The following is a 13,186-nucleotide window of genomic DNA, read 5'->3' as shown; positions in this document are numbered from 1 at the left end:
CGTCGTAATGTCGAACTGAAGCAACTTATTTGGTTGTTTGGTAATCATCACGGATTTGATCAGGGTCGAGTCGTTTTGCAGTTGGTGATGGCATTAGGTTTCTTTTTGCGTAAACTTTTATGCCTTAATCATGTCATCGCACTGTTCCAGCGCCAATTTTGTACGAAAGTCGTCTCATTTAAATATGTTTGTCCGAATTTCACCCCATCTTTGCTATTTTAAATACCACGTTGGTATGCGTTTGATAGTGGCTTTTTAAAGGGATAACCAAACATTTTTAAACTTCTTTGGTTATGAATAGGGGAATGAGGGTCTCTGTATGGCCAAAATCGGGTCGTTTTGGGAATTTGCAATTCTGTGAATTTTTTTATTATCTCATGGTAACAGATTTTGCCTTAAGGTCTGCATACTTTATCTGGTATTTTTTCTACCACTTAACATTCTTCTTTTTTCTTTGAATATGTTTCTTCAGCACATTTGGCTTATCATGAATTAAATTTCTATCAATTTTATCTTTCACCTCGTAATGCGGCTGTCAGCATGTTTTTCCCTATTTTTTCACTCCTTATGTATTGTGGGTACTTCCTCTTGTTATTATTACGTGATGCAAAAAAGGAAGAGCTTAGTCTGGTACCTTTCTACCCCTTGCATGCCATGCTTCAATCAACACATCACTTATTCATTAGCTTGCCTACGCCGGCTCACCGATGTTTTGCCTCTTCTAGGCTTCATTAAATTCTCCGCTTCCCTCCCCTCCCTTCCAGTTACTCTCTATCGTGGCATTCCTTAAATGAATTCTTTTTATGGGTGTGGAACTTTTTCTACCATTGTGGCATTCGTTATTGGCTTAAATAACAAATTTTTTTGTTCTATACCCTTTGAATTGACGTTATCCAACCCTAACAGCCATATTTCCTCAAATCCTTAGATAAATGAAGTAACTTGTCTTCATGTTTTGCGCATGATTATCAGTTTCAGAATGTGAAGATAAGCTGATTTGCTAAACGCGTTGTCTCTTTCTCAAAGAAGCTGAATTCAATTGCATGCGCATTTCCTCTTCCCTAAATGGGATGGATATTTGCTAGGTTATTAGTAAGGGCCCTTTTAGCCCCGTTTCGTACAGGATTTTCTGATTATGAAATAATGTAAGAACCAATTCATTGCGCATATGAGCCTGTAAAACCCAGAATAGATTCAAAGCAGGTTCGAATGGAGTTAAATCAATCGTAACGAATTGTAACAGTCCTCGCTTTCTCTGACACCCAGGCTTCCTCATTCAGCAGTATAACCGACTCGACAATGTCGTTGAATATAATCACAGTAACACTGAATATGGACTCGGTGAACTTCCTGGGAATCTCTATTGTGGGTCAGTCGACTAAGTCGGGCGACGACGGCATCTACGTTGGTTCCATCATGAAGGGCGGCGCCGTTGCACAGGACGGTCGCATAGAGCCCGGCGACATGATCCTTGAGGTCAATGGCATCTCCTTTGAGGACATGAGCAATGACGATGCCGTTCGCACCCTTCGCGAACAAGTTCAGAATCCTGGGTGAGTTTCCTCCTTATTTATGCTTCCTTTTAGTCTACCCCTCTGAGGCAATAAAGCAAAATTCTATTAGTTTCTTCTGCCTCATCCCACGAGGTATGCTAATTTACGGTGAACCGAAGTGTCTTTGCGAAGAGTTACGATTTCACATTATCAAGCAACCCTATTCCAGCCCTCCTCTTCTTCACTTTCTTTTTATGTTCTGCCCGCAGTTGTGTATGGGCGTGCATGAGCCGTGCAGCCTGCTTTTTTGAATCACTCTTCACTACTCTTCACTGTCTATCCATTCATGTCAGAATTACCCATTAAGTCACTTACGAACGCGACAGATACATTACTTACCGAGCTATTGTTAACCATAGTGTCACATATCGTTGATGGTTCGTGTAATTGTTTTAGGAAAATAAACTTGGTCTCCTAAAAATTGTGCGTAACATTCCCAAGTAAAGTCGGTTATTACAAGCGCGATAAATTCCTGTTCGCCTTGCTTGTTTTCCCCGTCTGTTATGGGGATTGAATATGGTTCCCTCCGCCCCCTCGCTTCATATTCTATCCTCCTCCCCCCGCCCTCTCCAAATTTGACATGTCGAATTGCTTTCACAACTGATGACTTAGCAACAGCTGAGCCCTTGCATAAACATCCATTTGTATGCACGCACCCACACGCTCTTGCTGCTGGCAAGAAAAATGATGCTCTCAGTGGGGTTGTCCACGTCTCAATTTTGTGATGTATTTTTCTTGCATCAAGAAACATCTGGTTTTCACAGAACAATCCAATGAATTGTTTATGGTCAACGGTTTCGTTGTTTAACATCATTGCCAGGGGGCGCTGCGTCGTGGGCTTACACCGTTGTCCGAGAACAGGGTAGTAATGAAAAGCCTGCGTGTGCCCAGTTTCGCCCGATTAAGTCACAGCTTCAGCTGTCATGTGCATGTGTGTGTGGCCTCTCGATGTAGTGATAGCGAGTTGGGGCAGTGCCGGAACGAAAAAGTTTTCACTTTCGTTTGCACCGCCCTCTTTCAGAAATTTGGCGCGGTGGTGACTACGCAGTGGTCGCATGCACAGTGACTCATCTTCCCCTCGTTTTCCTGTGTATGTCCATGTCTGGCCTCACGACCACAGGTCGCGCGCGTGACGGCAATCTGTCTCTCAACCCTACGCCATGCACTTCGCTTTTTCCTCCCTTGCTGCTCCATAGTACCCCGTTCCGTGTCTGCTTCCTTCAGTAGGGACTAAGTACCATCTCCCTTACTCGTCTCGGATTGTTTTGATCTCACACTTCCAACCTACTCACTCGCTATCCGTAAACTAAAATATCGGATGCTTTGGAGAATTAGGTGCTCTTGTAAACTTCTGTATTCTACCAACACATCTCCAATTTCAGCGAATGAAAATAACTCGTTAATCATGGTGGCAGCTGTATGAATTCTAAATCTGTTTCGCCATCTACTTTGTGCTCTTGTCACTAAATGCTTTACTCTTTTATTTTTCTGTAGCTAATAGTGAGTTTTCATCATTAAGCTGTAGCCTAGGTTACTTATTCCTTCCATTTCTCTCCAGTACATGTGCCTGCGTAATTAGCTCTCCATTTGGTTAGACTGTCTCTTTTCAACGCATCTCCATCAGCCTTTGCGTGTGGCATAATTGTCCATCATACGCCTCTATGCTAATCTGATTTTCTTTTATCCCTACTTTTTTTCACGGTGGTTATCGCCTTTCACTGAAAGATATATTTCATTTGTACCTCCTCTATATGGAAATCAGTCAGTCCACATGAGTCATTTTCCACGCTTTTTCTTCTATAGTCTAGTCATCAGTCAGGAGAATGTCATGAACACTTTGATTCACTGCTGCTTTGGGGCACAACTTTGTGTTCGTCCAAGTGTCCCTCTGCATCCCCCCGGGCATGCCCGCCGATTGTCGTGGTGCTAAGTGCAAGCAACTGTTGCCCGTAATGCTCCCATCTGTAAAAAAGCCCATTTATCTTGGCAACTGTGTCCAAATGCGTTATTTTAAAATCTGAAACTCTACGAATTAAATTACCACTTTTTCTGGTCTTCTGGTTGAGAATTGCCTCCTACTTGACCATTTTCGGCTCATCTCGAGCTGGAATTAATCTCGTGTGGCAATGTCAAACCCTCAGGCTAAGGCTGGTTATCTAAATGGAGTGGGAAGAATCGCTTCATCCTCGTCTACTGCTGCTCATTCAATGCTAAAGCAGAAGCTGCTCTGCTATCACGTGATCCTTCTCAGCTAAAATAAATGTACTGCTTTGGAAACTCGAAGAGTGGTTGTCTGCAACCTCTCTTACCTCTTTTTAAGTACTCTTCCCTCGTTCGAACAAATAGTTTCTTAAATCGGTCTCCTACAGATTAAAATCACTGTGTTGAATACCTAATATCCTTATATTTATTAACTCTCTTCAGATTACTGTTTTGACTGGTCAGTTCTGCAAGACCCCGAGTTTGTATTCTGCTTTGCTATATCAGCTGAACCTGTACGCACATCTATCTCTTACTACCTTCTAAAGTTGCTTCTATGTTAGCTATTTTTTTCTGTACAGTTTAAATATAGTAAAAAAGACGGATTTTCGTCGAGGCTTTGTTCCCATGGCCTGTTTTGTGTCAACTTGGTTGACATTTTCAGCTCTCTGCGCTAAAGCTGCCTCTTGTCAGGCCACAGCCTGATTACTTTTCCTGCATCAATTAATCATGCTAGTACTAAGGCATTAAATCGTTGATGACAAACCAAGATAGAATTTAGGCAAGGCTTTAGCCCCTACCAAGATGGTCAAAGACACCTATCCAGCTTTAATTAGACTGCCTTTCAAGCTCATCTTTTAGTATTATTTTTAACACGAATGCGTCTTTTCTTCTCTCTTTGCATCTATTTTAATTTCCTATTTTAGCTGTATTTTAAATCTTCTGTTAGTCCACGCCATACAGCCGCTTCACTAGGATATCTGTCTAGGGTCCAACAGTATTATTTTAAACGAGAATGAGGCGTTATTGGTTGGGAAAGGGTTGGTTGCTTCAGTTTGACTCTCATAGTTCCCACTTGAACGACCGTAGTCAGATGGTAGTACTCTCTACATCTGAAATTCACTTTGTACAACCGTACCTGGTTGTGGGGGTTCTCGCGTCTCGGTTTACACCGCTTCTATCCATGGCCTCTCCTCTTCTCTAGTTGTTATACATCCGGAACCTCATTAATTGCCCCATGAGTTTTGTCTAACACTTGAGATTTGTGAATCTAGGTTGGGGCACTTCCTCCTCCTGCCCGCTTGCCAGCTCGTCTGCGTTGACGGCTAAGTGGGTGTCATCGACCCGATAGAGCCGCCAGAATTCAGGTCTCCTCCTACCCATTGGTTGGTTGATTGAAGTTTCTCCCAGGTACCGAGACTGTACCTCAGAATCCATTTGCTCAAAATGGGAACATTGATTACGGTTGGACTGAATCAATTCCAGATTGTGCAGTTGTCCTATATGCAAAAAAGTGGCTGCTCACGTACTTCTACTGTCAATCTTCAAGATCATAGCGCTGTGCATGTGGGGTGTAAATTCTTCCAAGGTGGCTATTCACATGTTGTTGTGGACTGGATCTAATGTTGATTTCGATTAAGAAAAAGTCATCCGTACGGGCAAGTGCCTGTTGCCTCTCCTGACATTTTTCACCTGTTCAGTTGTTTTGGTTGTCAGGCGAAGTTCTTCCCTGCTTGTCTCATCAATGACAGACAGCCCACTTCGATGGGTATCCACTTTGCGAGCAAGTAAATAATTTTGTAGTGCTATAAGGTGGATTAGTACTGTCATCAGGATGTTTCCTGTATTTCAATACTCGCCTACTTCAAATCATGGCGCTGTTTATACAAAACCAGTGTTTACGGTGTCTGACTTTCCCTTGCTTACAAAATCTGCGCGAAAAGCAGCAGTGATCTCAATTACTATGGTGATATGCATTTTACGCTTCATAACAGAAAAAACGAGCCAGTATTTGCTTAGCTAAAGTGCTTCTTCTTTCTAAATAATTAGCTATTTGGCGAGCTTGGGTTATATTGTCCTCTTCAACACCGTTGGCTACCCTTCTTAACTTTTGATCCCCTTTTTCAAAGCGCAATTAAGAACAATGTGATAGTGCAATTAGTAATTCAGCTTAGAAATTTTATTGTAATTTCAATCCACTTTCTTAAAAATACGCTTGGAAAATGTTATTTCAATATATAGACAAAGTCAACAAACGAGACTTAAATCAAACAGATGGTTTTGTCTATTTGGAGTCCAATCAAGTTTTCTGACTTGATCCCTTTTGTGATGATTATCTTTGTAAAAAGTGAAGAGTCAATTATTCGCCTTTAGAATTGACAATCTACTCAAATTATCAACGCGTTGTTCCCAGATTAAAAGCATTAATAATGGGTAAGCATGTTATAACATACCCAATCGCCATAACTGCCTTTGTTCACCTTGAAACAAAAATCTCTCAATTCAAAGCACTCCTGCTAATTCTATTTTTCCTCACTGCTTGCAGCACGCCCTGGAACTTGTGGCAATTTCTTTTTAGCGGCATGAAGTAGAACTTCTAACTGGGGTGGTGGCTAAAGGTCATACAGTGCCAGCCCAAGAAAAATGTAGTTAGTATTTAACCAGATAATTACCGTGTTTCCTGATTCAGCTGCGATCTTGTTGCAAGAACTTAAGATGATATTTTGGCCAACCTGGAGGAAATTGTGGCTTGCTTTGACTTTGCATTCGTCATTCAAACGTTTCTTTTTACTAATTCATCCAGCACATCATTTGCCGGTTTCGGGCTTAGGAAAGTCGTTTATTTTCTTGACACCTTGGATTGGTTGTTTCATTGGAAACTAGCACATTTGCAGCCCTTTGTCTCAAGGGCCAAATCGTTAACCTTAACACCGGAGTGTAATTAATCTTCGATGTGCCTCCTTTCTTCCACTCTTTTTCGTATTGAATTTTGTTTTGAGTTTTTGTGACTACTTCCTCTGCGTAACCAAAATTTAATGCACCTTATTCAGCCGATCGCCTGCAAAACTTGGGAAATAGGGAATAAAAGATTAATCATGCACAAAACAGGGTTTCTTCGCGAATGGAAATAGATAACAATGGGAATGATGGTGCGGCGCTAAATCATTACCGAATGTGTTCGATTTCTTGTATATTCTTGCGATATTTTAACCCACTCACTGCCGTTTTCTTCAAATCTTGAGTTATTCAAGCGCACTGTTGTGGTTCGGTTAGACATTTGAGAAAGTAGGTTTGCCGTTTGTGTGGTGATAGCTATCGTATGCGCAGTACTTTGCGGTTTGCTTACTGATTCTATGATGAAACCTTTTCAGAGGATCAAAAGCCCCAATATAATAAAGTGCTAATAGATGTCAATTATTTGCGTATATAACGTAGGCCGATAACACTGGTGGTGGCGAAGTGCTGGGATGCGAATCCACGAGGTGGCTACTTTACCATCCCGCGACAGGAGCCGGTACGTCCGATCGATCCACGCGCCTGGGTACTGCACACCAATGCCATGACCGCTGGGGTAGCGGGAACCATTAGGGCCGGCGGTGGCGACAGGGGTCTGGGAGACCCGACACGCGGTGCCAACGGGAACGCGGGGTCGGGTTCTTCGACGTCCTCAGGCGAGGATTCCGTCTCTACTATCGGCAATCGGCGTGCAGCCGCCACTGCCGCTGGCCCCGCCTCACAGGGCTTCAGCATCGCCGCTATGCTGGCGCAGCAACAGCAGCGGTTTAAGCAACAGCAACCATCCCAACAGCAGCAGACCCTTCTTCCTGGCTTTCGGCCGCCACCACAGGCTACTTCTTGTATGCTCCCCGGGTTCACTAATCAGGTAAATTTTGCTTGGCAGGATGTTATGTAGGGCTGCTAAATACAGTTTCATTTTCGTTATGTAACATTATGAAGATTTAACTTAAAATGCGACTTGCCTTCGACTAAAATGAATCACCAAATAAGGGTGATTGGTTTTTTTCCTATCCTCCCGAATGCTTTTCCAACTGTGCCCACAACTTTTAGTCCTGCCGGAGAAGCTGATATGGTTTTTCTTGAAGGCTTTTCGAAGGTAAAATGAAACACTGTTTTTACGGGATTTGGATGTTAAATTTGAGCGCCACTGATTACCACTTCTTTATTGGTAGCAAAATAGAGTAATAGAAGCGTTTCAATTGATTTCAAGGATTATTTCTCCTATGCAAAATTGGTGAAATGGGCAAAAAACTTCATGAGAGGCAAAAAGTGCTTTTAGTACTGCGATTGTTGGTCAAAGGTAGAAGTTAATGTAACAAGCCACCGAATCTTGTCGTGAAAATTTCACTTTAAAATACTACAAAGCCATTGTTTCGAAACACTTCTATTACATTTCATTCACTACTTTTAGGTTTGTATCTAATCACTAATACCCCGCTTTTTCGACGAATGTCGGTGATTATCCATTAATATCTGCAGATCTGATTTGTTCCTTCTGTCCCTTTGGCGGCTGTCCAGGGTGCACAGAGCGTGGTAACGCTGTCAAGTTCCCTGCCCGAGACGGATAGATTTGGCCTCCCTCCGGAACCTCTGACCGTGGCGACTGACGTCAAGACAGTCATCCAGGCCATGATGCACCCCGACTCCGGTCTTGACATTCGAGACCGCGTATGGCTGAAAATCACCCTTCCCAACGCCTTTATTGGTGGGTTCTTCAGTTCACTCGTCAGGAGCAAACTTTTGTTGATGCATGGTATGGATTCCTGATGCTTTTCGATCTCCTTCAGGCTCTGATCTCGTTGATTGGCTGTTCCGCAATGTTGAAGGTCTTTCGGACCGACGTGACTGCCGGAAATACGCCGCAAACCTTCTTAAATTCGGCCTCATTCGCCACACAGTTAATAAGTCAACCTTCTCCGAGCAATGCTATTATGTCTTCGGCGATATCACCGGAAGTAAGTCGCATGTGCAACACGTCCTACTCGTTACATTTCAGTAGAAGCAGGCTTAACTGCCACTGTAGGCTTTTCAGCCCTCAGCCTAGAGGAGGTGGACAGTGTGAGCGAGATCGGGGCTCTGGCTGCTGTGCAGCAAAACTGGAGTCACAGCACTGCTAGTACTAGTCTTGCCACTGGCGGAGGTGGCAGTGGTGCGCCAGTTGCCATGGCGACCCAGCCGCAGCCATCACAAGCTGCCCAGCAGCAGCAACAGCAGGTCGCTCCAGTTAGTACAGCCGATCCCTTCGGTGTCGGTCTTCCCTCCTCCGTCTTCCACTCGGTGGGTGGAAAACCCGCCCCCCAGCATCCCAGACAGAATGGATTCAGGCTATCCAATAACGGCCTTGTTGATATACCCTTGCGGCGAAGTGCGTTTCTTACCTCCTCTTACAAACATAAAGTAACTCAGAGGTCCAAACTTAATCAGACTCACCAGCTCACCAAAACATGGATCTACACCAGTGTTCCTTTTTTACAGAGCCTAAAAACGGTTTAACCCGTTTACGATACGAGAATTTGATCCAAGTTAGATTTACACTAACTAGTCTCTTTGTACCTAGGCACTTTCCAAAATGAAATTGGTAACTAGTCTGCGACTTGACGCATTTTAGATTGGACTCATCCTTGGGACTTCACATTTTTGGCTACCAAGAAACTCGTATATTTGAGTAGAAGTGAGTTCATTAGCTGTAAGGTTAAATTCGACGATCAGCATGGGGTGTAGGGGACTAGTTATGAGAATAAACAAACACATGAGAAGAGGGCTTTTGAAGATACCGAAAAGAGATGCAGGATCTCCCATTGTTAGTGTTTCTTACAGGTGTGATATATTTAATAGCTAAGGATACATATAATTAAGAACATAATAAAGGCATACAACATTCTGGATGGATGCTGAATTATGTTAATGCTTCTCTATTAGAGATGTACTTGTGGCGGTGGATAGTTCTCGAATGATACATTCCTGACTAGGTACCTTAACTGCATAAAAGTAACCAGAAAGTAGGAATAAAGATGGGCGGCTTAGTAGTTTGGATGATGCATTGAATTCTTTCTTATTCACAGTGATGTCCTCGGGGAGCAGTAGCAGCAGCAGTTCATGCGAAAGCGCTACAGAAAACACGCTTTCCACAACTGACAAAATTGATCTCAACGGTGGTGGTGGCACCAGCTTGAGTCCTTTCCTTCCCACCGCTACTTCCAGTTTCCGGGGCGCACAAAAACTCGATCCCGTTGGCAGTGTGCAGCAGCAACCCACGCCGCCCACCCGCAAGGCGGGTGGCGTCGACAATAGAAGTACTTCTAGCGGTTCCAGCTCAGAGGATGAAGGTGAGCAAGCGGTAGCCTCGGGGCTGATACCCCCACTGGGGCAGCAGCATCAGGCGCCTCCACCACCGCCCCCCTCCTCGCTACTGCAGACAACGCCTGGCCCAGTGCAGCCGCCTCCGCCGCCTCGAGCCTCGCCCGCCACCTCTTCTCTCTATCTCAACTCCTAGGTGCCGCGCCGTAACACCTCAAAATCTCCACCGTCCTCGCATTTAACACACTCCTCCTCCCCGTCGTGCACGCGCGTATCGAGTGTCTTTATCTCATCCAAGTTACCTTATCTCCTCGTGCTGCCCGCCTTCCATTTCACCATGTCATTTTAATTTTGCCATTTACCACCCCTCCTCTCAAAATGCAGATAATTATTTGTCTCCCTACTTCTCGACTGATTAGGCGGTTATGGGACTCGACCGACTCATCGAGCATCGCTGTGTTGAATGTCTGCGAAGCCAATCTCAACAAATTGGCTCAGAAAGCTTGGTTCACTATAACTGCATATAGACTCCAAAAGTAAAGTACAACAGTAATTGCAATTCAAATTGGCATGCGCCCTTTTGCAGTTACGGAAAAACACGTGACACCCACGGCGTTCTCTAAACCAAATCACGGCCACGAGAGTCTGGTTTCGACCAGAAGCACTTTTAGGTACATTGACACCAGTAAACTATCCACGGCATTGAATGGGGAGCATCGACACCTTCGCGGTCTTTATAGATTAAAGACATCTAGGGACTACAAGGTCAACGTGGATGATTCGCGCAGATCTTACGGTACGCGACCGATCCAGTTCAAGCGCGCCACCACTCAATTCGGCGCTAGCAGCATGCCGCCCAAACGCTCACATTTGAAAAGAGCCGTAGTCGGTATCACGCATCTCGCCCTTTTCTACCAAGATCCAAGTGCAGACAGCGAAAACGCCGACTACACATTCAAAAAACCGTGCCCCCGCCGCACCCAACGATGGGACACGCAACTCGCGGGCTTGCAGGCGTTGGCCGCGGTGACAAGTCGGTAACTGAGACTGTTCACGCAGTTATGGATTACACACGAACTTCTCAAACCGGCAAACCACGTGACAGCCACTAGCTTCACCTATTTACAACCAGATAGCAGGGGATTCCGCCGAGAGATGGAATTTGTGGCGACACTGGGGTGAAGAGACGCCGATAACCGATAAGAAAACCAATGAAACCAGACTCCTCACCCGGAAGTGATAATCGATCCCAATCAAAACCTACACAGCCATTTAAATAAAGTAGTCGGCATGGCAGTTAATGGACGCAGTCCAAGTGCATGGAAAAAGAACTCCAAGTACGCGCCTATCAAAAAAACGCCGAAAAATACAGAGAGCAAAGTGCGAATCATCATGGGGTCAAGGCAACGAACGGTAATGGAGCCGCAGCAGACGAAACGCCGCAACCATTATAGGGGGACCAGAATAACAACACTTCCAGCCCACCCACAGCAAGAGTAAGAGAAACCCACTCCGTCCAAGAGGATGAACGACCTAACAATCGTAAAAAATACACACCACAGTATTTATTCCACTTAACTTAGTAGCCGTATTTCTTGAGAATGGCCTTGTAGGGTTTGATGGCTTCGCGGGCCCTTCCTCGGGCAACCTGGTCGGGAATTGCGTCGAACTTCTTTTTCTTGTACCAAACAGCAGCTCGTGCCTTTCGGCGAGCTTCCATCTTTTTAATCACATTTTCATACTTCCATCCGACCTCAGAAGAAAGCCTGGAGAGAGTACAGAACTAGAAAGAAGGCGTCAAAAGGATACCAACTGAATTACCTTCCTACGCTGTTTCAAGCGGAGAACGCGGAGAGCGGATGGAACAACAACGCGCTTTTTCTTATCATAAGGAGGAGGGATACCCTCAAAACACTTGAGTCTGGATAGGGCTTCCTTTCCTCGGTACAACTTGTGGGGCAACATTCCCCTGACGGTACGCCAAAAAATTTTGGCCGGAGCGCGATAGTGGTAAGGACCATGTGAAGGGTTCGTGTTCATTCGCTTGCGCAGAAACTCATGATACTTTACTTAAAACAGGCGTTATTACAATAGAGTAACCTACGTTTGTTACGATAAAGCGAGCCAGAAATGTTAATCTCCTCACAGCGAACAACAACTATTCTTTGTCCTTGAAGGAGAGTTTTAGCAACAATCGACGCGAGTCTTCCGAGTAGATGACCACGAGCGTCGATTATAATGGCCTACAAAGTGGGAGGAGCTGTGATCAACTCGAAACCTGCATACCTTTCGCTGGAATAGCATCGTGTTGCAAACCAAAATTCCCCATGAGCGGCCAGCGCAGATTAAAACAAGCTGCAGCACAAGTATGATAAAACACTAAGTAAGTAATTCAGCAAAGTCATACATAGGGTTAAAATGGACTATTTTAATCGCAGCTTGTTTTTGTTTAATTTCTCAGGTAAGATCTGAGCTATGGTGATGCAAAACAAGACGGATTCCATAGCTCCAGAAACAGAAGGTAGTTATGTAAATGCTTCGAATTACTTATTTGTGCCTAAGTTTGATTTTTTTGGTGAACAACACAATAAGTAACACCGCTTTTGCCTTCCTTTGACTAAAGACTGGTGCGTGCATTTAAAAATACCTTAGTACACCTCTTCAACAAGAGTGTGGTATTAAAAGCCAAGCAATAATCAGCGATTGGGTCAAGGAATCTAGGCAAGTGCTGAATTGCATTGACATGTCCAACCTGCACTAAAATGGCCTACATTATCACAAACAAAGCCTTGTTACTATTAAACTTAACAAACTTAAGCATTTTGTTTTTCTAATTATCAGTTTAACAAAGCTCAATTTTCGAAATCACACACTCTTTTAATTTTATACATTTTCTGATTTGATTTGCCTTCCTCGTATGCCACATTGTCATTTGTCTTCGCATTCAATTTTCTAGAACTTCTAAAAATTTGACTTCATTTTTTGATATTGCAGCTGAATATTTCATACATTGCGTTATTGCTATGATTGGCTAATTTGTTCTTGGCGTGATCGGGTCAGAGCATACTATCAATTTCCGCAGGTTAATTTTGAGTCCCTCGAAAACTTGTATTTGATACATGCATGTTTATGCATAAGTCGTGTTCGCAGATATTGACAAGAACCAAAAGCTAGTGCTCTATGGGCATTATTTTAATATGGTTCGTTAGTTCACTTTAATTATATCGGTTTTAATCCACCTAATCCTAGAGTGATGGTTTACCTGCGTCGTTGTGTCTTAATCCACCAACACCAACATTGTTATCAACTTTTTACCTGTGTTTGAATAGCATATATGC

The 13,186-nt window shown here is 43.9% G+C and overlaps 2 protein-coding genes across 2 annotated transcripts in view; one reads left to right on the top strand and one right to left on the bottom strand. All coding sequences in view use genetic code 11, as the record gives it.

Annotated features, from left to right (window-relative positions):
- The window catches only part of EGR_02357 (Segment polarity protein dishevelled DVL-3), a gene marked incomplete at both ends in the record, with an annotated part of 22,890 nt that extends 12,846 nt beyond the window's left edge, over nt 1-10,044 (top strand). Inside the window, 6 exons of the mRNA XM_024491606.1 lie at nt 1,284-1,553; nt 6,969-7,104; nt 8,070-8,256; nt 8,339-8,506; nt 8,584-8,916; nt 9,614-10,044. Of these exons, the coding sequence (XP_024354112.1) occupies nt 1,284-1,553; nt 6,969-7,104; nt 8,070-8,256; nt 8,339-8,506; nt 8,584-8,916; nt 9,614-10,044 (1,525 nt within the window). The remainder of the gene's footprint in view (nt 1-1,283; nt 1,554-6,968; nt 7,105-8,069; nt 8,257-8,338; nt 8,507-8,583; nt 8,917-9,613) is intronic.
- A 1,383-nt stretch (nt 10,045-11,427) lies between these two features.
- On the bottom strand, nt 11,428-12,152 carry EGR_02356 (60S ribosomal protein L13a; the record flags this gene model as incomplete). Its single annotated transcript, XM_024491605.1, has 4 exons — nt 11,428-11,631; nt 11,670-11,917; nt 11,953-12,091; nt 12,135-12,152. The coding sequence occupies 4 exons, from the start codon at nt 12,150-12,152 to the stop codon at nt 11,428-11,430; spliced, it is 609 nt and encodes a 202-aa protein (XP_024354111.1).
- Between the last annotated feature and the right edge of the window lie 1,034 nt (nt 12,153-13,186).

This window comes from Echinococcus granulosus (assembly GCF_000524195.1).
Source record: "Echinococcus granulosus chromosome Unknown EG_S00010, whole genome shotgun sequence".
NCBI lineage: Eukaryota > Metazoa > Platyhelminthes > Cestoda > Cyclophyllidea > Taeniidae > Echinococcus > Echinococcus granulosus.
The sequence above is the reverse complement of the archived record's forward strand: the minus strand, read 5'-3'. Positions and strand labels throughout refer to the sequence as shown.